Below are 24954 nucleotides of genomic sequence, written 5' to 3'. Positions count from 1 at the left end.
CATCAAGCCATGCTTTAAACTGATCCAAGTTCACCAGCACTCCTGAGACTTCGCAATCCCACAAGGGGCTCAGGAACACTTGTGCTTGCCTAGTGTAGCTCGCAGGCTCTCAGCCAGTATCTCAAGAACTGGAATGTTCTCCATTTCCATGTCACCAAGCTGTTTAGTGACGCGCTCTCTCAACCTCAGTAAAGCTGCTTTCTGTGGGCTTCAGCTTGAACCACCTGTGAGTTATAGACAAAGGTTCTCTTTCAATGGCATGCAGGCAGAAGAAGAGCGGGCCAGTGTTGTAGGCAGTGAGAAAGAAGAAGTGGAGGAAGAAGAGGAGGAGGAGGAAGAGGAGGAAGAATATGATGAAGAGGAAGAAGAGGATGACGACGACCGGCCTGCAAAGAAACCCAGACATGGAGGATTTATTTTGGATGAAGCTGGTAAAAATAAAAAGGCCCCTTCTCTCTCTCTCCTCCCCCCCATAGCTTTCCCCCTGTAGGTTTTGGCATTTTAGTCTTAAGACATCCTTGGGTCTAGGTCTGGCTGTTGCTTACCATGTGGGCCTTCCCCCTTTTCTCTTTCCTCTAGATGTGGATGATGAGTATGAAGATGAAGATCAATGGGAGGATGGCGCAGAGGACATCCTGGAGAAAGGTAAGGCCAATCCTTCTTGTGCAGGTGTCTTAGATTCAGAGTAACTCTGGATGCCTGAGCAATAGGCGCATGCAAGCTTTGAAGCCTTAAACAACTTTATATTTCGTGCAAATTATCTTTGGGATACTTCTCCCTTCCCTGGTTTTAAGTCATCCCTCAACCTGGAAATGTGACTACATTTTTTTAAAAAGGTTTTTTGTTTTTTTACTGTTGGAGCTGGAAACCCTTTTTTCTGCCTATGTTTTTTTAAAAAACCCAAGTTGAAATTTCCACCGTTTCTGTGAAACTCTTAAACTGATCAAATTTTTCTCTAAGAGTTGTGGATGATCGCTGCTTGTTGCAATTGCAAAAGAGCCACCGATTGTGGAGGTACACAAGGATCTGTCTGCTCTTATGGCTGCTGAAACGAGAGCGGCAAATGGAGAGTGTCACCCCGTGGCTCCCAGCCGCTGCCCCGAGGTGGTCCCTGCCTCTTGCTAGGGCTCCCTCCCCCTGGTCTGGCGGCTTCTCCTTTGGAGTTTTCGTGCATTTCATTCGCTTCTGCTTGGTTTGTGCCACATCTTAATTTTGTTCCTTCCGCTTTTCTGTTCCCCATTCACCCCCACCCTGTGGTTGGTTTTGATGGTATTATTTGGCTCATACTGTTCGCCCTCCCACCACCACCACCTCTTCATGAGCAGAAGAAATTGAAGGTAAGACTGGTTTTTGTTTTTATCCTCTTCATTCCAGCTCCTTTCCTCTTCACCAGCTGCCTTGCTTCTCTGCTTCTTTTCAGCCAGGTGGGGTTCTGTCTGTGAGGGTGTGGGAGTGGGAGAACATACTCGGACACCTTTGCCTAGCTGCTGTGGGGACACAGAGAATGAGGAGGGATCTGTGCAACTTTGCTATATGAAGGTGCAGTCCCTTGTAGCTGGATGCCCCTGAGTTACCATCCTTCTGGTCATGCAGTGGTCTTCTAATAAGGTACACCCGTCGAGTGGTGCAGGCATTTGAGCATCATTCTTCTCCTTCCACTAAGGGACTACTCCTTTTGAAGAAATACTTGCCGGGGGACAGGTTTATTATTATTATTATTATTAGTAGTAGTAGTAGTAGTAGTAGTAGTAGTAGTAGTAGTAGTCGTCGTCTCCATGCAACTTACAAAATCTAAAAGTATAAAGCATGGGGTAAAATTGGAAAAAGAGCAATGCATTACAATAAAAGCCATATAATTATCTATAAAACAAACTCAGTAAAACAGATGCAAAAACATACCATCAACCGACCGCACAATAATCCTAAATCTGTCAGATGTCTGGGAGAAGAGAGTGGTTTTTACCTGCCACTCAAATGATATTATTGAGGCCCCAGGTGGTCCTCACTGGGGACAGCATTTAACAAACGGGGCACCACAACTGAAAAGGCCCTTTTCCTTGTTGCAGCTCTCTAGGGGATTGGACTCGATGGCCTTGTAGACCCCTTCCAACTCTACTATTCTATGATTCTAGGAGGCCTCTTTCTCCAGCCTTTTCAATGGATAGTCACTGTTTCTACCCATAGGAATCCTCTTTCCTGACCAGCCCAGAAGAAAGTAGAATGGGTGGCTGCTGGCATGCAGGTGGGGGCGAGTCTTTGTAGCCAGCCCCCCTCCCCCGAAGAGAGCAGTAATATTTAGCACTTACGCAGCACATTTTGAGCATGCATGTAAATGCACAACATTTCTGGTGATCCTGAGAACAGCCCAGAAAAGTGGCCCAGGTTTCATTTCGTCTTTGAAAGACTGAGTCAGGGAGGCTGAGAGCATGCGAAGCCACCTGTTAAGTTTGTGGCAAGACTCTGGAAGTGAGGCCTCTTGCATCACACGCTTGGACATGTTGCGGTGTGTCCAGCTCCTTAAGGTCATTTTGTGTGTCTTCATTCAGACTGGCCTTTCACAGAGCCTTTCCTCTCTCCCTTGTCTCAGATGCTCCAAGCCTTTGGCTTGTGATCTGAGGCTGTCGAAACCGCACCCCTGTGGATCTTCTGGCATCCACCCACTCTAGTCCCCTCTGGTTTTTCTGTGCTCCTTACCCCGGAGGTCTGTGTCTCACTGAGGTGGTAAAGCTATGTCTGGGCTGTGCCATCTCAGACTGCTGGTGGGGTGTGTGTCATGTGATTTGTTTTAAAATGTCAAGGAAGAAGGCTTAGCACAGTTGCATCCCTTAGCATGCTTCTTTTCTATATACTGGGATTTGTAGGGGTTGTGGAGGTACATCCATTCATCAAGTCCCCACTGCAGTCAGAACGGAGTAGTCCTGACACAGGTTTCCGACCTGCACCTGAAAAAGCGTGTCTTCCTTATCAGGAGACCACTGTGATTTCCACTGCATACAGTAGGAATGGGGGCCCTGTAGCCCTCCAGATGTTGCTGGACTAGGACTCCCATCATCCCTGACCATTGGCCATGCTGGCTGGGCCTAAGGGACAGCTCCCATCTGTAGGGCCACAGGTTCCCAGCTGGAGTCCAACAACATCTGGAGGGCCCTAGGTTGCCCATCCTGGGCATAGAGACCCTCTCTCTGTACAGAAACAGGATGGGAAACACCATGGCTGCTGGTAGTTGCTCATGCACAACAGGGGTTGTTCTGTAATATCAGCCCTAATGGCAGGTCCTGGACTTCCTTAGCATCCCTGTCTCTCCCTTCCCCCCCCCTTTCTCATTTCCTCCTTTTTGGTGGTCTTTCTTGGCAAGCACAATGGAATTGCCACTGAATAGTGGGATGTCCCAGGTTGCAACCAGTTCAGGCCCAGAAGCTGCTAGCGCTTCTGAAAGTTCTCCCCCAACTCCAGCACTCTCTTGCCCGCTTTGCCCAACATATCTCTGTTCTGTCCCTGCCTCTTCTCTTTCTCCACCCCCACCCTGCCCCTCTGCCAGCGTTGCAAACCTCTGTTTCTTTTCCTAGCATCCAACATTGACAACGTGGTTCTGGATGAGGATCGCTCTGGGGCACGGAGACTGCAAAACCTGTGGAGGTAGCGAGTTTAAAATAACCAGCCGTGTGTGGAGGATGAATCGCAGAGCGAGAGCCGTGGAAGCCTATGGGAGGGACTTTGTGCCTTTATTTTAAAAATGGAAACAATTTGCCTCTAAGCAGATTAGCTAAAATATTGGTCTGCTCTTAAGGAACTGCCTGATGGCCCGTTTGTCTCCTGTAGCCCCTTCCTGCACCTCAGTTTCTGCATGACGTAACTCTACATTCTCATGGGATCCGAAGTTATGTCAGATTGCAGTCAGGTGCCTTTTGGAGCAGGGACAGGGGAGCCTTAAGATGTCGGACTCCAGCTCCCCTCGGCCCCAGGCAATGTGGTCACGGTTGATGGGAATTGTAGTTCAATAACGTCTGTTGGGCCACAGAATCCCCACCCCATTCTAAGGTTACAAAGCTCTTTTTTGCTCAATAATTTTGTAGTGCAGCCCTTCAAGGTTGACCAGAACTGTCTTCCCTGTTGCAGGTGGTTGAGGTGGGGATTGAGCTGTGGGCTTCCTGACCTGCCACTCTGTGGCACCAGAACAGATGCAAAGTAACATGCCACATCACCTCACTGTTCTTGTTTCCCTCCTCCCCCTCTCTCCCTGCCAACCCCACAGGGACCAACGGGAGGAAGAGCTAGGAGAATACTACATGAAGAAATATGCCAAGTCCTCGGTGGGCGAGACGTAAGTGTGCAGCTTCTGTCCTGCAGATGGTTTTCCTTTTTAAAAAATGTCTCACTGGCCATTTTTTTGGAATTGCTCTCTGCCCCAGACTACTCAGTGCTTCCCTCTTTTTGTTTCTTTAGGGTGTATGGTGGCTCTGATGAGCTTTCTGATGACATCACACAGCAGCAGTTACTGCCCGGAGTCAAGTAAGGACCTTGTGCCCCGAGTTGTGCGTGTTTTTGCAGGAGAGGAAGAAGTGGCTGTGTGAGATATAAGAGGTGGAGGGCTGGGGGAGTGACTAGAACCGTAGGAGCCAGACGGTGGCTGAGGAGGCTCAATTGAGACATGCAGGTCTGGTGTAAGGATCAGGCAGTGCTTACTTGGACATAGCAAACTGACTTTGTGGTCTTTGTTCTCCCACCATCCAGGGATCCCAACCTCTGGACTGTGAAATGTAAGGTAAGTCCTGCATGCCAGTGAGGCTGCTTTAGCATTGTGCCAGATGGAGCCACTCTGCCTGGCATCCTTTTTCATTCTGGTGTTTCTCTCTCTCTCTCTCTGTCTCCCCCCCCCCCAGATTGGAGAGGAGCGGGCCACAGCCATTGCCCTGATGAGGAAGTTCATTGCCTACCAGTTCACTGATACAGTAAGTGGGAAGGGAAGAAGACGTTGGTGCTTCTGCTTTTCTTTGGTGCTTGGTTTGACATTCGGTCGTTCAGATGCGGGAGGCTCCTCTTGGTGTTGCATCCCCATAATCCTGCCTGTCCACAAACATTGGCCTGATGTGATAGCTAGCCATACTTACGGTCGCCACCAGTCCCTTCCCTGAATCCTCTCGCACGTGCAAAGGGCCTGGGAGAGAGTTGGGATCTCCTGAAGTGGAGGAACTGATTCCTTTCTTACCTTCTCCAAACCCCAGCACACACACGAGAGACGCCTTCCCTCTCCTTCAGCACAGAGGGCTTGAAAGAGAATGACGTGGTCTTCTCAAAGTTGCAGTAAGGATCAAGAAAGAAACTGCAGGAGTTCTTCCCCCATAGCGTGAAAGGCTCCTGTGGTTTCTTAGCTTTCTCCAAACTGCGACACAAAGGAGAGCTGCGGGAAGGGAGTGGATCTGTGTACAAGGCTGGGGCATCCTGCTCGCTAGAGATCATGGGCACTTGCTGTGGGTGAGCTATCAAGTGGGTTTATGGATGCTTGATCCTTGGATTAGTTGTGTCGGCGGGGTGAGCCATGCGATAGAACCTTCCTCTGGACAAAGGAACATACATAAGAACCTAGGAAGCTGCCTTCTGCCAAGTCAGACCATTGGTCCATCTAGCTCAGTATTGTCTACACTGACTGGCAGCGGCTGTCCAGGGTTTCAGACAGGAAGGTTTCTCCAGCTCTACCTGGAGATGCTGGGGACTGAACCTGGAATTTCTGTATTCAAAGCACGTGTTGTACCACGAAGCAACAGCCATTCCCTAAGGAAACTGGCATGTCAGGGAGAAGCCTAGGCTAGGACCTCTCTCCTGCTGGCATGCTCGTTCTCTCCATGCATGGGGTTTGCACAGAGGAGTGTTGCATCACGTGAGCCCCCACTGGCAGGCTGAAGCAGCTCAGCCCAGATGCACCTTTGCCATGTCAGTAAGAGAGTGAGGCCAGCCTTAGTGCGGAGTGTAAGCACAGTATATTCTGTGCTTTGTTTAATTAAAATAAATCCTGCGTTGAGAGGATTTGAACTCAGAAATCTTGGTTTCAACTAAGCTCATCTGTGTGCTTTTCTGGTTTTGCTTAATTTGTTCTGCTGCTTTGGCTGTTTTACATACTCGGTCCTGCTTCTGGTTATCCTGTGCAGGGCACCACAACACTGTCCCTTCCAGCTGTGGGGAACTGAGGCGTCCTCCTGGCTTCTGAAAATCTCACCACCAAACATTACTTAAGTCCTCAAGCCTACCTTCTCAACTGCAGTTTAGAAAACTTTTTTTAAATGAAATTGTAAGGGTTGTAGTCAGCTAAGTTCCACTTAGAGTAAGCCCATTGAAATTAATAGACCCAAGTTAGCCTTGTCCATTAATTTCAGTGGGTTTACTCTGAGACAACCCTAAGTCTTGGGAAACCTGAGTGCCACGTTCCATGGGTTTTTTTTGTATTCCTGTAAAATGCAGTCTAAAACATCATGTGTGCAAGCACACCCTCCTCCCAAAGGGGGAGGCTGCACAAGCAAGAAAAGAAAACATCCCACCCCTGCCCCCCTGCTGAACCCTTAGCAGGCCAGGAAATCCAGTTCCCCTCATCCTCCCGCTCTCTCACTCCCATGGCCGGAGATGGAAGAGGGGAAGCAAGTTGGCAACAGTGAAGTTCCAAGCAGCGTTCTCCTTTTCTTGCATTTGTTCATTCACTCCAAGTGGAGCAGTCTTGGAGCATGTAAACAAGAGATTTAATTATTTTATTTATTTATTTTTATTATTTGATTTATATCCTGCCCTTCCTCCCAGCAGGAGCCCAGAGATGGTAGGTGGTAGCCACGTTAAGAGTATGCTTGCACCCATTATCTGTTAACCCTTTGCATCTCTGAGACTTTTCTGGTACTCCCAGTTTATAAAAATGATGTCCTGCCCTATATCTCATGTAATCTGCTCCCTTTCCTCTCTCCTCACCCCGCAGCCCTTGCAGATCAAGTCGGTGGTTGCCCCTGAGCACGTGAAAGGCTACATCTACGTGGAGGCCTACAAGCAGACCCACGTGAAGCAGGCCATTGAGGGGGTGGGCAACCTCCGGATGGGCTACTGGAACCAGCAGATGGTGCCCATCAAGGAGATGACGGATGTGCTAAAGGTGGTGAAGGAGGTGACCAACCTGAAGCCAAAGTCGTGGGTCCAGCTCAAGAGGGGTATCTATAAGGACGACATTGCACAGGTGAGCCTGAGGCCTTGGCTTCCTTCAGGGTAGCTGAGGGTCCGAACCTGACACCTTCAGAAAGGAAATCGGGAAGGTGGTTTAACCATTTACTCTGGAAGGGTCTACCTGGAACGGTGATGGAAGCAAAAAACCGAAAAGCTGCACACTGGATGGGAGGCAAGGTTGGATAAGTTAATTAGGAGGCTGATGTCTTTTCAGGTGCCACTAAGGTAGAGTAGGGTCTCTTTCTCCTCTGCCCCTCCCTCTAACACTTTCCTAGGGCAGCATTGCTAACAGTAGGCTTTTGCTCACATGAAATAACAGCCAACTAAAAAGTTTCCCTCTGTGGTGGTGCTTAGAGTCCAATGGATGTTTTGTTTTCTTCTCCAGATGCTGAGGTTTGGAATTGATTCATTCTAAGATCTGTATCCCACCAACTAGCCAAAAAATGTGGCTCTTGTGATAGCTGCCAGGAATTTCATTTCAGACATTTTAGTTTACTTTACAATGCTTTCGGTGTGTGGGATGCTTTGCAGAGTTATGCAGGCAAAAAATAGACAACTCATTTCCTTTTCCCCCAAGGGATTTAAAAGTATAAACCAGACCAGCCTTTGCCAAACGTCTGCTCTTCCGGGTGTTTTGGAGTAGCCAGCATATGGCTGTGGCCTCATCATCAACCACATCATTCAGCCACGCTGGCGGAGGGTGATGGGAGTTGTAGTCCAGAACAGCCAAAGGGCACAAGGTTTTCAAAGGCTGAATTAGACAGTGGGGAAACGAGAGGGAGGAGGGATAGGTGAGGGTCAGGACGGAAGTGGGCCAATACCGTTGCATGCCTTTAAAGCTTGATTGCAGGTGGGAGTATTAATAGGGAAATAAGCCAAAGGCCACACAGAACAGATGAGTTTTGAGGAGGGATTTGAATGGTGGAGCAAAAGATGGCACCATCCAAATGTATCTTGTTCTATATATCAAACATGACATTGCAGTGCAAACAATTGTTGTTGTTATGTGCCTCCAAGTCGACTACGACTTATGGCGACCTAAACAATAATGCAGATTAATCCCCAATGGCCACGCAAAAGGACATGGGCAGCCACCTGCCAAACCAAAAAATAATGAGAGCTTCTTCCTCAAGGACCCTAGGAACTGGTCCAGATGAGCTTCCCCATGTTCGAAGTTCCCCATTGAGGATGCCATCCACTCCTTTTTGTTGCCACTCGTCTTGTCTCAGAAGGCAGCAATGGGGATCTGAGAGGATCTCAAGGCTTGGGGAAGGGGGAACCCCCTTGAAGCTGGCTGATGACCAGTTGTGATGGGGTATGGCTAGGTTAGCTTTCATCAGCTGTTTTGCTCTGCATGAAAGCAGCAGTCTGGTCATGCTTGTGGGCTCTGCATGTGGGATCCTGAGGTCTGGATTGCACAGACTGCTGGGAAGAGGATCCTGCCTTTGAGTGAGAGTGGTTGGCGTTAGATGGTGGTCCCTTAGAGGTGATAACCACACAGATCTGTGTTGAATTGTGTAGTGCTTTAAATGCTGGTTGCAATCCTGACATGGACCAATGCAACCCCTTCCCCCCCCTTTCCTTTTAGGTGGATTATGTGGAGCCCAGTCAGAATCAGATATCACTGAAGATGATTCCACGTCTTGATTTTGAACGCATCAAATCCCGCACGAGTCTGGTACGTTGGCTGAGCTCATTGTAAGAGCCCCTTTCATTAAAAACTATGTACCTTTTTGATGCTTCTGCTGGGCCTGAGCACCATCTCAAGGAGCTTCTGTCTGGCGCTGGGCTCTCTGGACAGACTGATGAAGGAAGAGGTATGTCACTTTAACCCCTAAGTGCGTTGAAACAGAAGCATCTGCAGTTAGGAACAGTGTGTGCTGATGCCGGAGATTCAGTGCCTCCAATGTCATAGTCCCGGTGGTATTCCAGAGATGAGTCTTTTAAATCAAGCGTGACCTGGCCGTAGTTTCCTCAAAGGCTGTGTTCACCCTTGCCTAACCTCCTGGTGGGAGATGTATAATAGCAATGGGCATGGCCAGAAGTGGGTATGGCCACCACACACTCTTGTGCATGCGACACACACATACACAGAGCCCTGCTCATCGCTCCAAGTGGGGAGGGGGCGCTTCGTACCACCATTAGGGAGTATGTGTACGTCAACTCCCCCCCCTTTTTTCCTCCACCACCAAAATCAGTGGGATCTTTGGGAACCAGGAGAACTTGCTGAGCTGGGGGCTAACTCCCCCTCCCCTGGTGCCTTCAATCCTCCCGGGTTGCTTCTGGAGGCTGTGCTGAAGGCGCGCCAAGGTTCCCGGCTCCAGTAGCAATCCTGCCTCTCTCTCCTTTTCTACTGTAGAAAGACTGGATTACTAATCGGAAGAAGTTCAAGCGTCCCCCGCAGCATCTCTTTGACGCAGAGAATATCCGGTGAGTGGCTTGACGGGTTGGTTTGGATTCTGGTTATGTGAAGCGGAGGGAGTTCTGAAGGGCCTGAGAGTGGGGGTAATCATGTTGGCTAAGTGATAAGAGCTGCAGGTTGTGTCTGTCTCCAGCCTGGCTAGCTGTTGCTCCTGGAGCCTGATGGTCTTGCCCTCCGTCCTGGATGCAGCCGGGGCTCCCAGTCTCCTGCCTGTGGCAGTAGCTCTTCAGCTGCTGTTCATGATGGCCTGTCGGTCTCTCCCTCTCTTCATTTCCAGGTCTTTGGGTGGCGATGTGGCCTCCGACGGGGATTTCCTCATCTTTGAAGGGAATCGTTACAGCCGGAAAGGTTTCCTCTTCAAGAGCTTTTCTATGTCTGCTGTGGTGAGGATCGGGGCTCTGGGAAACCCAGCAGGAGGTGGGAGGCCTTTTGCGTAACAGGCCCCTGTTAGATAAGAAGAAGGTATCTGGCACCCTACATTGGAAGCTCTCTTGAACCTAGTGAGGCCATGGGTCCATCAAGTTCAGTATTGTCTACTCTGACTGGCAGCAGCTCTCCAGGGATTCAGACCGGGGTCTCTCCCAGCCCTACCTGGAGATGCCGGTGGGATTGAACCCGGGACCTTCTGCATGCAAAGCAGGCACTCTGCCCACTGAGCCACAGCCCTGCCCTTCAACTGGAGATGCCAGGGAATAAACTTGGGCTCTTCTGGATGTAAACAGCATCCTCTACTGCTGAGCTTACAGGCTTTTTCTGGGGCTTGAGACTAGTGATGGACTAATTGGTCCGTTTCCATTCCATGTGCTTCATTATTGGTCTGTTCCAACCTGCTTTTTGCAGATTAAAAAAATAAAACATGCAGGAAAAAATCCCACTTAAATTGTACACACCCTTCTCCTAAAAACAAGCATTTTTGCATTATTTCCATTGCATTTTCCACATTATTTATTTATTTATTTATTTATTTATTTATTTATTTATTTATTTATTAAATTTCTATACCGCCCCATAGCCGAAGCTCTCTGGGCGGTTCACAACAAACAAGCAAAACATCAAAATACAATTAAAACCAATATTAAACAATTTAAACACATTAAAAATACCAATATACTAGCATACTAAATAGTAGAATGTAATAGGATGTTAACTGTTAAAATGTTAAAAATGCACATGCATTTTTGTGTGTGCATTTTTAACTGAAACTGCATGGCAACATTTGGAGAGGTGTGTAATCTGACATTCCAGTCTGCATACAACCCAGGCCTGGCAAATTAGGTCAGTTCGCTTTAAAACGCGGACCAAATGGATTTCTCCTCCATTGCTACTTTAGAGTACCCCAGGAAGGAAGAAAAGGTGCGTGAGTCCAGGCCTCAGGGTAATAGGAAGGAGCTGGTAGGTGTGTTGAGTGCAGCTGTTCAGCATCCTGAGCACTAGGCATTCCTGTACAGGTCTCCTATCCAGGAGCTGCTCCTCTACTTCCTCATCTCTCTCTATAGCCCTCAAGTGGGAGTATCATTCCTAATAGTGTCAACAACATAAATGGAGCTTCCCAGAGTACATGTCCCTACCCTGAGGATCTTTCAATCTAAAATTGGACACAGTGGAAACTGCAGAGGAAGTGCGGGGGGGGGGAGTGGAGGCAGCAGGGTTAAACAGAGAAGCAATATTTAGTTGTTTCAGTTGCATGTGCCTAGGCTTAGTTACAGGTTGCGGCACCGGGGAGGGGGGGAATTCATGTTTGTTATCGTAGTTGGCCATAACTGTCCCAACAGCTAGAATCCAGTCATAGGTCTCCCAAAGGGGACATCCTTAAGCCCTGAGGGTTAAAAACCTGAATGCTGCTTTATTTGTGGGATGGAAGGGAACTAAACGAACTAGGTTAGGTTGTGCAAGAGCTACATGCAGTGAGGTTCTGGCCGTGCAGATTCCTGGCCTCCCTGAGTAGTCTCATTTTGCATGGAAAAGAGGCAGAGGCCTCACACGTGGTTAGCCCCAGTGGCTTCCCACAGAGCCCAGAATCTTCTGCTTTGAGCCTGCTGGGGCCGCACTGATGTACCCTGGCTAGCCAAGGGGGTCGCCTCTGATGCATCAACATCCCAGGGGGTGGGAGATTTGCAAATCAATCCTGGCATAGGCACAAGAGAGCTTGAACATGAGGAGGCCTTTGAAACCTTCCAGGCTTAGCGTGGATGGAGCTGCTTCTGTCCTCCCAACCCCTCAGCCTGCTCTGTGTCCTTTTCCTCTCTCACCCAATCGTCTACTGCTGTTTTCTGGGCATCAGATCACAGAAGGAGTGAAGCCCACTCTGTCTGAGCTGGAGAAATTCGAGGACCAACCGGAAGGCATTGACCTGGAGGTGGTGACAGAAAGCACGGGTAGGGCGATGACTCCTGGCGCCTCTTCTGTCCTCCTCCTCATCCCCTGAGGTGCTTGCTTCTAGCGCATGAGATCCCTTGCCAAGAGGATATGGCCTAGAATGTCCCAGGCCTGTCCCAGGAAGATCAAGGCCTCTGAAACTTGCCCCATGTTGTCCTCTCTTAAGAAGGGGCTGCGACAATCTTGTCCTCCAGTTTAAACTTCTTCACTTTTCTTCTTTCTGCTTCAGGGAAAGAACGGGAGCACAACTTCCAGCCTGGAGACAACGTGGAGGTGTGTGAGGGGGAGCTGATCAACCTGCAAGGCAAGATCCTGAGTGTGGATGGTATCAAGATCACCATCATGCCAAAGCATGAAGACCTCAAGGTACTGGCTTCTCGCCCTCCCCTCCCTCTGGCAACGTGGCCTTTGAGTACGTAATGGAGTTGATGTTTGCCATGTGGCACCTGACCACAGACTGAAAAAGGAGTGAGCCCTTGTTTCTGCTGCGGGTGGGAGAGGGGTGGCCTTCTGCCACTCGCAGCAGCGGTGAGCACCAGCACCTTTCTCAGATCTCCTGGGTGTTCAAAGAGGGGCTGCACTCAGCTAAGTTCTACACAGAGTAGACCCATTGAAATTCATGGACGTAAGTTAGCCACATCCATTAATTTCAGTGAGCCTTCTCTCAGTAGGATTGCCATTGGACACAACCCAAGAACCCAGTCCAGCCTTGCAAATAAGCCCACAAAAATGTCTTACTAAGCCGGCCTGCCCCCATCTGTGAGCATTGTTATTACTTGTTTATTTTGTTACGTTTATATCCCAGCCTTCCTCCCAAAGGAAGCCCCAAATGCTAGGCCCCAAGTGGCTAAACAAGGCACCTTCTGTCAAGCTGAATTACTTGCCACCAGCTCTTGGTGAAGAGTGGCTCTGTGAGCTCAAAACAGTCATCTCCTATGCTGGATGTGTCGTGTGTCGTTATCACTGACCATCAGATGGTTCCTGGCAGTCATACAAAGCCGCTTTATGCTAAGCCTGGCCTTTGGTCCATGCACCTAAGAGAGCCTTGCCGCTGGTTCAGGCCAAAGGGCCCATCTCGCCCAACATCCTGTTCTCCCACTGGCTGACCAGGTGCCTCAGTGCGAAGCCTGGAAGCAGGATGTGAGAGTGACAGTTTTGCTTCCATCTGACTGGCAGCAGCTCTTCCAGGTTTCCTCCAGGGAAGGGTTTTCACCTCCCTGTTGCCTGACCTTTTAGTGACGCTGGGACTGAACCTGGAGTAAAGCATCTGCGCTGGGCTTGTGCCCCTTTCCTCACCTGGGGGCTCTACAACAAGCAGCTGTGGAGGACAGTGAGGCATATTGTCCTCCTCTACTGGCTGGTTTCATCGATTGTGATTGCTTCTTCTCCCTCTTCCTCCACTGCTGCCTTTTCCCTCTGCCCTCCCCCCCCTTTCCTCCAGGACATGTTAGAGTTCCCAGCCCAAGAATTGCGCAAATACTTCAAAATGGGGGACCATGTGAAGGTGATTGCTGGGCGCTTTGAGGGCGACACGGGGCTGATTGTCCGTGTGGAGGAAAACTTTGTGATCCTCTTCTCTGACCTCACAATGCATGAGGTAAGTGGGGTGGGGGTGGCAGAGAAGAGCCTTGCAGCATCTTGTGGTGGGGAAGGGGGAGAGGAGGATGTTCCGTCGGCACTTGTACGCGTCCCTGGTCTGCTGTGCTGAATCATTTGGATGCTTGATGCTGAGTAAGGCAGCTCCCAGGAGCCTGCCTTGGAGCACAAAACTTGCGTTACATTTTGTAATCCAGGGGGAAGTAATGCAAATGCTGTTCTGTGGAGCATTGTTAGTTTGCAAACAGAACTGCAGAATCTCCAGAGTATTGGGTGGTCTGGCAGTTTCAACTTTTATTTCAAAGAGAGAAGAGGGAACATACTTTCACAACAATCAGGGCTAAGAACTTGTTTTGTTTTTCTAAATGAAGGTTCAGTTCATTGAATTTGGTGACCCATACCAGATTCTGCAGGTTTTTTATGCTCCTGTAGAATTGGTGTATACAGTGCTCTGATCTGTATTAGGTTTTTTATTTATTGTTCATCCCTTTTATCACTTGCCTAATTTTCCACTGTGCTGCTCTGAACTCTTTTATTTACATGTTTGACCTAGACCTGTTCTGATGCTTGTCACTCAACTCCTAGCTTGCTGTGCCCTTCTCTGTCCTGCACATGCCCGTCTTCCTTTTTTTCCACTTTTGCAAAATGCCTCTGGGAGAAATATTCTTTGTGAATATAGCTAGGGCTTGCCAGTAAAGTGGATTTATTTAGGGCAATATGCTTGCATTGGGGTTTTTATAGCTTACAAATATAGGGCCTTCACACTGCTCCAGCTGCAGCCTTTGAAAGTAAAGCCAAGCTTAATGATCTCTGATTTCTGAGTTTGTGCTTTTTAATGGAGATGCTCCTAATCCAGAATTTTTGAAAGTGCTGTTTCAAAGTTGCCCCCTCCTCTCCTGCAGCTCAAAGTCCTCCCCCGGGACCTCCAGCTCTGCTCGGAGACAGCCTCTGGCGTGGATGCAGGTGGCCAGCATGAATGGGGGGAGCTGGTGCAGCTGGACCACCAGACTGTTGGGGTCATCGTCCGTCTGGAGCGGGAGACCTTTCAGGTAGGTGTGTGCCGCTTTTGAGGTTTTGCTGTGTGTGTGTGTCTGTAGTTGTTCAAATACTGCAGCTCTTCAGCTTTCACACACTGTCTGTTCCATTTTGTAAATTAGACATGGAGCTGACTTGTGTTTTCTGTAGTCTTTCCCCCCCCTCTTAGTGGCATCCTGAGTTCAGCAAATTACAAAGCAAGTGTGTGTACTTGAGATGATAGTTCAGGCAAAATGAATCGGTTTTAAGTGATCCTGAGTACACTCACTTGCTTAAGAACACAACATTAAGGACAAACCACCTACCCACCATTTCCTGGCACCTCCAGATAGGGCTAGGAAAGACCCCTGCTTGAAAACTTGGAAAGCTCCTGCCAGTTAGTGTAGACAATACTCAGCTAGATAGACAATAGTATAAGGCAGCTTCCTGTTTTATCAATGAATCCTAGCAACCGCTAGTCTCCTGGTAATCTGGCCAGTGGGCCTCATTATTGAATCCTGCTCATGCTGTCTTGCATAATCCTGGCTTCTGATAACTTCAGCGTTCATTTTTTTAAAAAAACATAAAAAACATTAAATTCTTGTATTGAGAAGGTTTAGGGCAAGGATGGCTACCTGTTTTAAGTTCATGGACTGCACTGAGGGTTGGCCAGCCCTCCGAGGGCCATGTGCCTCATACGCAGTCACGTGCATGGGCATGCCTGCACACATACCTGTTCAGTGCCCAGTGTGTTTAGATAGACACACTTGGACACCATCCCTTATTCTTCTGCCAATCAGCAGAATGAGTGGGCTTCTCCACCCCAGTGCTGCAGTTAACTGCACCTACCCTGTGGAATTCCTCCCCTTAAATATTAAATATCTTCTCAGTGCCTATTGAAGACCTTCCTCTTTCAACCAGCCTTTTGAGTTGAGACTTTATCCCAGTCTGCGTCTGTGTTGGAATTGCTTTTTAATAAATTTTTAACCTTTTCTTTAAAAAAAATGTTTTTAAAGATGTTTTGTTTCAATGAATTTTAAAGTTTGCTTTTATTATGTTTGAAAGTGTTTTTAGTTCTTTTGCTTGCCGCCCTGGGCTGCTGCTGGGAGGAAGGGCGGGATATAAATCAAATAACAAATAAATAAAGTGGGAAAAGTGGGGAGAGAAGCTCTTTTCTTACCTTTGAAAAAGGGCCTCTTCTTCCTCTGGGGCATGGCCATGGCAGGAAGGCCTTAAGAAACGAGAAGTAACCTACCTTCCTTGTTTCCTGAGCTCAAAGACCTTCCTACTGTGGCAAGCCCCAAATGTCTTATTTATTTTTATTTTATTTATTTTATTACATTTTTAGACCGCCCTATAGCAATAAGCTCCCAGGGCGGTGTACAGCATAATAAAACAGGTTAAAATACAAGTGGATGTAAATACAATACACAATAAAACATAATTAAAAATTTCCAATTTTAAATTCAAATTTTTAAATTTTTAAAATGCCTGGGCGAAGAGGTAGGTCTTTACCTGGCGCCGAAAAGATAACAAAGAAGGCGCCAGGCGTATCTCATCAGGGAGGGCGTTCCATAGTTCGGGGGCCACCACCGAAAAGGCCCTAGCTCTAGTTATCGTTCTCCGTGCCTCCCTATGCGTTGGGACACGGAGAAGGGCCTTCGACGTCGAGCGCAGCGACCGGGTAGGTACATAGCGGGAGAGGCGTTCCGCCAGGTATTGCGGTCCGATGCCGTTAAGGGCTTTATAGGTAAGAACCAACACTTTGAATCTGGCCCGGAAACATATTGGTAGCCAGTGCAGCTGGGCCAGGACAGGTGTTATATGATCAAATTTTTTTGTCCCAGTAAGAACTCTGGCCGCAGCATTCTGCACCAGCTGAAGTTTCCGAACCGTCTTCAGAGGTAACCCTACGTAGAGTGCATTACAGTAGTCCAATCTAGAGGTTACCAGAGCATGGATAACTGTGGCAAGGTTCTCCCTATCCAGATAGGGTCGTAGTTGGGCTACCAGCCGAAGCTGGTAGAACGCATTCCGTGTCACCGAGGCTACTTGAGCCTCCAGTGACAGGAGCGGATCTAATAAAACCCCCAAACTACGGACCTGCTCCTTTAGGGGGAGTGTAACCCCATCTAGGGCAGGTCGGACATCAACCATCTGGGCAGAGAGCCCCCCCACCAACAGCATCTCAGTCTTGTCAGGATTGAGTCTCAGTTTATTAGCTCTCATCCAGTCCATTATCGCGGCCAGGCAGTGGTTTAGTACATTAACAGCCTCACCTGAAGAAGATGAAAAGGAGAAGTAGAGCTGCGTATCATCAGCATATTGCTGGAAACGCACTCCAAATCTCCTAATGACCTCGCCCAGCGGCTTCATATAGATATTAAAGAGCATGGGGGACAGAACTGAACCCTGTGGGACCCCATATTGGAGTATCCAGGGACTTGAGTAATGCTCCCCAAGCACCAACTTCTGGAGACGATTCTTGAGGTAGGAGCACAGCCACCGCCAAGCAGTGCCTCCAACTCCTAAGTCCGCGAGTCGCCCCAGAAGGATACCATGGTCGATGGTATCAAAAGCCGCTGAGAGATCAAGGAGAACCAACAGAGTTACACTCCCTCTGTCTTTCTCCCGACAGAGGTCATCATACAGGGCGACCAAGGCTGTTTCTGTACCAAACCCCGGCCGAAAGCCCGATTGACATGGATCCAGATAATCAGTTTCATCCAAGAGAGCCTGGAGCTGGTGAGCGACCACACGCTCTAAAACCTTGCCCAGGAACGGAACATTTGCTACCGGTCTATAGTTGTCAAGATTTTCAGGGTCCAAGGAGGGTTTCTTTAGGAGCGGTCTCACCACCGCCTGTTTCAGGCAGGGTGGTACCACTCCCTCTCGTAAAGAGACATTGATCACCTCCTTGGCCCATCCGGCTGTTCCGTTCCTGCTAGCTTTTATTAGCCATGAGGGGCAAGGATCCAGAGCAGAGGTGGTCGCCCGCACCTGTCCAAGCACCTTGTCCACGTCCTCGAGCTGAACCAACTGAAATTCATCCAATAAAACAGGACAGGACTGTGCTCCGGACACCTCATTAGGCTCAACTGCTACAATATTGGAGTCAAGGTCCTGGCGGATGTTTGTGATCTTATCTTGGAAGTGTCTCGCAAACTCATTACAGCGGGCTATTGATGGTATTATTGCGTTCTGAGGACCAGAGTGTAAAAGTCCCCGAACAACCTTATAAAGTTCCGCTGGGCGGTTAGAAGATGACTGAATGGAGGCAGCAAAGTACTGCTTCTTCGCTGCCCTCACCGCCTTCACATAGAGCTTGGTAGAGATCTTCACAAGTGCAAGACCACAGCCGTCGGGAGTTCGTCTCCATTTGCACTCAAGCCGTCTCCTTTCTTGCTTCATCACTCTTAGCTCCGGGGTAAACCACGGAGCCAGTTGAGCTCTGCAGAGGAGAGGGCGCACCGGTGCGATCTTGACGACCTCAGTGTCAGGGAGGGGCCATAGCACAGCTTTGTTCTGGCATCTCTGCTTTAAAACGAACTTAAAATGTAGGCGCCAACGGGGAAGGCCCTGGAGAGCTGTTGCCAGTCCGGGCAGGCGCTACTAGGGAAGATTGGCAGATAGTCTGACCTGGTATATGGCAACTTGCATATTTTGCAAAAGCTCAGAGCGGAAATTTCTGCCAGTCAGTCAAGTGTTACCCTTCTTTGTCGAGACTTTACTGTTGCGACAGTTTGCTTCTCTCCTTTCTCCCAAACAGAAGGGATCTGGGGAGGTTTGTGCATGTGTGTATTTTCCCCCACCTTGTACCGCTCCCTCCCTGTGGCCCTGAGCCTCTTATTTTCTCTCAGGTCCTCAACATGTTTGGCAAAGTGGTGACGGTCAGGCACCAGGCTGTGAACCGGAAGAAGGACAACCGATTTGCGGTGGCCCTGGACTCGGAGCAGAATAACATCCACGTCAAGGACATTGTCAAAGTCATTGATGGGCCACACTCGGTGAGGAGCAGAGCACGCTGGGCACTGAGGATGTTGAGCTGCACAGGTGGATGTGGCGCTGGTGCTCAGCTGGCCTTGACGGGAGCAGGCTCTTACACAGGGCTTCCTACCAGTCCTGTTAAGTTGGGTTCCTCCACTGAGCAGGGGGTTGGACTCGATGGCCTTATAGGCCCCTTCCAACTCTACTATTCTATGATTCTATCGGTGTGGCTCTGATGGCCCTTGGCCCATTGTGTAGAGGGCATGGCCGTGACCTCCAGCACATTCCAGGTATGCTCACTGCCAATGAACAAAGCCTTTCAGTTATGTTTTCCAGTCTCGCCTAAGGCAGGAGCCATTCCTGCTTTCTCGTCAAACAGCAGGGCCAATGCACCTCCTACGTGTGCTACTCTTCGAGCAAAGCAGCTTGCCCCAAACTGTTGTGCACAGTTTTCCACTTTTATCCCCTGGAGCAATGGTGTGCTTAGTTGATGGAGCACAAGGCTCAAAGTGGATCTGGCCAAAGGCCATTTTAGTCCCTGGAGCGAATGATCCAAAGGGCCATCTTTTCTTCCCAGGAATCAGCAGGGGGCACAACCCCATGGTGTTCTTGTGTAGCCTCTGGTCACTTCAGTGGGGCATGTGTGGGACGGTGGCTCCAGTGGATGGTGGCTTTTGGGTCAGGGGCATCTCTGTGGCCCTTAATAACACCCAGTATCTAATCTACTCCCCAAGGTGGCCATTATTAATTATTATTGTTGTTCCACTTCTCAGCGCAGTATTGAAAAGGAGAAAGTAGTAGCAATAAAACATAAACAGCAATCATAAACTGACATCAAAAACAAACTTAAATGCAGCCATTGGGGGGAGGGAATAATTAAAACAGCAGAATAGTCAGACATTTAAAAGCCTGTTGAAATAAACATTCTTCAATCGGTGTCTGAAAACAAAAAGAGGCCAGCCTGGCAGATCTGCATCGGGAGGGACATTCCATAGTGTTGGTGGCACTGCACAAGGAAGACACGCCCACCCTTTTTCGGAGTCAGTTTGCTCTCTGTCCCATGGGAGATGAGAGCCCCCGATGTGTGGAATAGGTTGGATTTAGATAGGTTTGTGAATGGAAGAGGCGATTCTTGAGGTCCCCTGATCCTAGGCCTACTTTCACCGTCTGTTCCCTTGTGGTTCAAAATACGGTTCCCTTTCCGGCTGTGACTGCAAGTTGTCTTATCTCCCTTCCTCTAACTTTGTAGCCAAGGGTCATTTCAGCCTTGCATGTGTTCTCTGTGGAAGGTGTGCTGGGAACAGCACAGAGGGGAATCCCCACATTCTGATTCGCTTTGGTGACTTGGGACGCAGCTCATGCTACTTCCTTCTCCTAGGGCCGTGAGGGAGAGATCCGCCACCTCTTCAGGGGCTTTGTTTTCCTGCATTGCAAGAAGCTGGTGGAAAATGGTGGCATGTTTGTATGCAGGATGCGTCATTTGGTTCTGGCTGGAGGCTCAAAGGTAAGAAGGGAATCTTCCTCGCCATGTCCTGCACAGGCTGCGGTAAATCTCCAGAGGGATATGTAAATCTGGGTTGGAACCACTCTGACCAACCAGCAGCTGCTCAGAATAGATTTTTCTTTCCTTTTCTTAAAAAAATCCTACTGCTGTTGTTGTACACACACATATCTGTGTGAACATGTCAGAATATCACCATTCTTAGAAATGACTTTAGCAATACAATATTGCTACTAACTACCCCGCGACAAGTATATTGCTAGGTTACTGGATATAAAGCTGTGTGTGCGCTATAGTCTATATTTACTAATAAATCAAGCGAGTGGAGGTGTAATCTAGAGCTGGGTAAAGCTTATGTGGAGCAAGGCTTTTATTTATTTATTAAATTTATATCCCGCCCTTCTTCCCAGAAGGAGCCCACTGCTCCTTTGCCACCATCCATAACGATCTCTCCTGGCTCTCCTGGGGTTTGCTGAACTCAGTAGTTCTCTGGGTCTAATTAAGGCCCCAAGGGCACAAAAAGAGTCCTGCTGGATCAGACCAAAGAGCCATCTCGTCCAGTGTTTTGTCTTCCGTAGTGGCAAGCCAGGTGGCTCTGGAAAGCCTACAAGTGTCTAGGCATGGCCACAATTGCTCCCTCTGCTGTTGCTTCCCAGCAACTGCTTTTCAGAGACGTTGTGCCAGATGACTTTGTGTAGACTTACTGATGAGGTTTGAATTTATTTTTTATTTATTATTACATTTCTATTCCACATTTCCTCCAAGGACCTCAAGGTGGTGTACAAGTATGGCTCTCCCCCTCTCCATTTTATCCTCACAACAACCCTGTGAGGTAGGTTAGGCTGAGAGATAGTGACTGACTGGCCCAAGCTCACCCAGTGAGCTTCATGGCTGAGTGGGGATTTGAACCGTGGTCTCCCAGGTTCCACTTCAACACTCTTAACCACTACACCACACTGGCTCTCCTCTTTATTTTCTCCTTTTTTTCGCAGCCCCGGGACGTCACAAACTTCACCATTGGCGGCTTTCAGCCCATGAGTCCTCGTATCAACAGCCCCATGCATCCCAGTGCTGGAGGTGAGTTGTGCTGTGGCTGTGCATCCTGGGACTTGAGTTGCGTCAGTTTCCCCTTCTTCCCTGGCAAGGGGAAGCACTGCTGTAAATGAATGGCCGTGCTGGGCCAGAAAAAAATTAAGCAGTTGGTGCAGAAACTTTGAGAGAGTAAAAAACAAAAGATACCAGATCTTTCCAAGGCTTAAGTTGTGAACAGCTGACAAGCACCTGCTTCACTGCCCAGGGACAGACAGGTCTGAGCTGTAACAGCCATTCCTGTGAACAAGTTATCCCTTCCTGCCTGCTGGAATGAGCAGTCTCTTGCCTGTCCCTTTCCATGAGACAGAGGGATCTATGAAGCTGCCTTGTTCAGAGTTATTGGTCCACCCAGGTCAGTACTTAGACTGACTTGGCAACAGATTCCAATCCTGCTTCTTCAGGTTAAAAGGTCCTCAGGTCAGGAAAGATCTACTGTGGTCTACTGACCCTTCTGCAGGTGTGGTGTGATTGGTGTCCTCCTGATAACGAGGGTACCAATCAAATTGCACTTGCCTTGAAACAAACAAACAAAAAAGCTAGGGAGGGGGGAAGGGTGTCCACCACCACAGCAGAGAGGTGGATGTATGTTTTGCATGATCTTGGATTTCCTGGGATGGTACTGACAGTGATTCCAACAAGCAGTCCTCCATAGAGCCTCTCTGGGAGTGTTTGCATGCATGCAACATTTCTGTGCTCCTCTCCAGGGCAGCGTGGCGGCTTTGGAGGAGGTGGGATGAGCCGAGGCCGCGGGCGCAGAGATAACGACCTTATTGGGCAGACGGTGCGGATTTCCCAAGGGCCCTACAAAGGTAAGATGTCCCTCTCCTTCAGTGGAATGAACACAAGCCAGGGAAACTGTTCTCCCAGCCAGGGTCATGGATTCTTACGCGCCTTCTTAGTGCTTTAATAGCATTTGGATGCGTCACACCAAATGTGAGGCTGACTGGGAGGGGACAGAATGGTGGCTAGCATGGGGCCTCTTGCATCTGGGGAAGAATTGGTACAGGCCAAAGGATTGAGGACTGTGGATATTATTATCATTATTATTATCATTGTCATCATCATCAGGCTAAGGGACTGAAGACTGTGGATACTACTGCTGCTGCTGCTACTAGATTTCTTATCCACCACTACGGGGTCCCAGGGCAGGTTACAACAACTTAAAAATACAATATTAAAATCAGTTATAACAGCAGCATTCCCAGGTCATCTCCATTAGTTTTCCAGAACGTTAATTGAAAGTGCTTGAAAGGGCTTCCTAGTGGCCCATCTGCCCTAATTAGATAAAAAATGCTTTTCGTCAAGTTCCTTGGAAGGAACCCTGGAAACAATAGTTTTGCGAGGGGCCGAAATGTTAGAGATCCCTTAGGATGCAACTAACTCCTCCAAGAATTTACCACCCAAGGAAAGTTTGGGAATGGCAAACAATTAACAGTTAAATGAAAACGGACATGCGGTGTAGGCTTCACTTGAAGCTCAGAGTTGGCATGAACGAGGGTTTCGGTGGAAAGTCTGTTTAGTTTGTTGCATCCCTTTAGTGTCTAGGTTAACAAGCTCCGTTCTGCTATCTTGCAGGCTACATTGGTGTGGTCAAGGATGCCACGGAATCCACTGCCCGTGTGGAGCTGCACTCCACCTGCCAGACCATCTCTGTGGACAGACAGCGTCTCACCACGGTGTAAGAGCCGACAGCACAGCATGTTGGGGTTGAGGATTAGATCAGTTGACACTGAGGGGTCAGGAGATGGGCCAAGTCTGTTAGTACCTGATGAGCGCTTTCTTTCTCTTTTGGTAGTGGCTCAGGGAGACCAGGCGGCATGAACTCCAATTACGGGCGGACCCCAATGTATGGCTCTCAGACTCCAATGTATGGCTCGGGGTCCCGCACTCCCATGTATGCATGTCAGACTCCACTGCCCGATGGTGAGTGATGGAAGGAGTCGGGGGGGGGAACAATTAGGTGTACCCCCCAGATCCTACGGATAGATCAGGGGTTTTTTGCTTCCTGGCTGCATGTTGGGGCTTCTGGGTCACTGGAAAGCCTGTTGTGACATCAGAAGGGACTGGAATATTTGGAGTTCTATACCTCTGGGCAACGGAAAACTAAACTCAGCAAAACATATGCAAACTTTATAGCTTATAGCCAGAGGTGACCACAATCAATAGACAGAGTACAAAGTGCCCTGTGTATGCATGGATGTGTAAGCAAGCTCATAGTGTAAGACTGTCTTTGCTATTCCCCTTGACCATTTACCTCACAGTTAATATATTTAATTAGTTATATTTGAGTGTGTTTTTTAAAAAACAACCTTATTTGTTGAATAAATTAAGCAAATCAAACACATCTATATGTACTTGATTAGTGTAGCTTTAGTTTTGTAATAGTTATCCCCCTCCTTTTCTGCTAAGAAGTGGCTCACAAAATCTACAAACGTGTTAGAATACGTGCAGGTGTTTATGGCGTTTTCTTTTGGTCCTTGTCCTTTCCGGGGGGGGACGACTGGCTGACCTATTGTGGGGGGGGGGCAAGAAACGCTCTCCCCTTCTAACCCATCCTTTCCCAACTGCTGGAATTCCAGTCCAGCTCCAGAGGCTTCACGAGGCACTCTTTTAACACTTACAGAACTACTGAAAGGCAGGATGGACAACTGAGGCTCTGTTAGCAGGGTTTCCACAATCAGTGGCCCAGTCTAGCCTTTCCACTGCGTTGCATATACGTACCTCCACAGGAGCATCAAGGACGGGATGTGGTACTGGATGCAGAATTTGTCTCCCCAAAGAAAGTTAATTTTGTGTGTGTCTCTTTAATCTTAAAAAAGTGAATTTCTAGCCCTCTTGTCTGCAGAGGTACTCTTCAAATGGCGTGTGGGTGACACCTTCTGAAATCTCAGAAGACTTAGGGTGAGGGGATTTCTGTGGGGGGGTGTTTTGCTAGTGAGCAGATGACAGTAAACTTATGCAAAGTACGTTCCTAATTTTAAGAAGCAGAATCAATTAAGTGAAAGAGCATTAACATCGTAATGTGCATCCATCTTTCAGGCAACAGGACTCCTCACTGTGGCTCTCAAACACCCTTGCATGATGGCAGTCGGACGCCTGCCCAGAGTGGGGCTTGGGACCCCAACAACCCCAATACTCCCTCCAGGTTGGTGCCACTTGTTGGGGGAGGGCAGGCTCCAGGGCAAGGACACAGAGAGGCAAGAGTCCATTTGGGCCAAGCTGACTGCTTTGCGTCTCCTTCACCCCTATCTTCTCCTTTCTTGTAGGGCGGATGAAGAGTTCGACTATGGTTTTCATGATGAGCCCACCCCTTCTCCACAAGGCTACGGAGGAACTCCCAACCCACAGACTCCTGGCTACCCTGATCCTTCTTCCCCGCAGGTTAACCCACCGTACAACCCTCAGACGCCTGGCACCCCGGCCATGTAAGTGCCCCAGGCTTGGAGAGGGAACCAAGGGATGGAGGATACGTTGCTCATTCCTGGTTTTGTGTTTTACCCTGGCCCCCAGATTCCACAGAACTCGCTTTATCTCTGCAAATGGAGAAAGCAAAACAAAAGCACCTTATTTGCTATGATGTGGGTGATTATCTTACAGTTGTCCTGTAAGATTCTGGTCCTCAGAGTGTAATATTCCAGGCACTGAGTGTGAACTTCGTGTGCTCCACTTCAGGGTGGCCATACAAAATGGCTGTTTTCAGTGATGCGTCCCCCATACCTGTGGAATTCTCCCCCCAGGGAAACACACCTTGCACCATCATTGTTAGTCTTTAGGC

The 24954-nt window shown here is 48.7% G+C and overlaps 1 protein-coding gene across 3 annotated transcripts in view; it reads left to right on the top strand.

Moving 5' to 3' along the window:
* The window catches only part of SUPT5H (SPT5 homolog, DSIF elongation factor subunit), a 37195-nt gene that overhangs the window by 6000 nt on the left and 6241 nt on the right, over positions 1 to 24954 (top strand). For 2 of the 3 annotated variants that reach the window (XM_061597930.1, XM_061597929.1), the window contains exons 3-26: positions 266 to 431; positions 580 to 645; positions 1326 to 1337; positions 3567 to 3636; positions 4253 to 4321; positions 4444 to 4509; positions 4732 to 4762; positions 4881 to 4949; positions 6953 to 7204; positions 8780 to 8869; positions 9551 to 9621; positions 9891 to 9996; positions 11895 to 11988; positions 12219 to 12355; positions 13431 to 13586; positions 14488 to 14634; positions 18460 to 18606; positions 19965 to 20090; positions 21080 to 21164; positions 21884 to 21988; positions 22755 to 22857; positions 22975 to 23102; positions 24219 to 24324; positions 24446 to 24604. In XM_061597930.1, coding sequence (XP_061453914.1) covers positions 266 to 431; positions 580 to 645; positions 1326 to 1337; positions 3567 to 3636; positions 4253 to 4321; positions 4444 to 4509; positions 4732 to 4762; positions 4881 to 4949; positions 6953 to 7204; positions 8780 to 8869; positions 9551 to 9621; positions 9891 to 9996; positions 11895 to 11988; positions 12219 to 12355; positions 13431 to 13586; positions 14488 to 14634; positions 18460 to 18606; positions 19965 to 20090; positions 21080 to 21164; positions 21884 to 21988; positions 22755 to 22857; positions 22975 to 23102; positions 24219 to 24324; positions 24446 to 24604 — 2561 coding nt within the window. The remainder of the gene's footprint in view (positions 1 to 265; positions 432 to 579; positions 646 to 1325; positions 1338 to 3566; positions 3637 to 4252; positions 4322 to 4443; positions 4510 to 4731; positions 4763 to 4880; positions 4950 to 6952; positions 7205 to 8779; positions 8870 to 9550; positions 9622 to 9890; positions 9997 to 11894; positions 11989 to 12218; positions 12356 to 13430; positions 13587 to 14487; positions 14635 to 18459; positions 18607 to 19964; positions 20091 to 21079; positions 21165 to 21883; positions 21989 to 22754; positions 22858 to 22974; positions 23103 to 24218; positions 24325 to 24445; positions 24605 to 24954) is intronic. The other variant, XM_061597931.1, reaches the window with a different exon arrangement.

This window comes from Rhineura floridana, chromosome 15, assembly GCF_030035675.1.
Source record: "Rhineura floridana isolate rRhiFlo1 chromosome 15, rRhiFlo1.hap2, whole genome shotgun sequence".
NCBI lineage: Eukaryota > Metazoa > Chordata > Lepidosauria > Squamata > Rhineuridae > Rhineura > Rhineura floridana.
The sequence above is the reverse complement of the archived record's forward strand: the minus strand, read 5'-3'. Positions and strand labels throughout refer to the sequence as shown.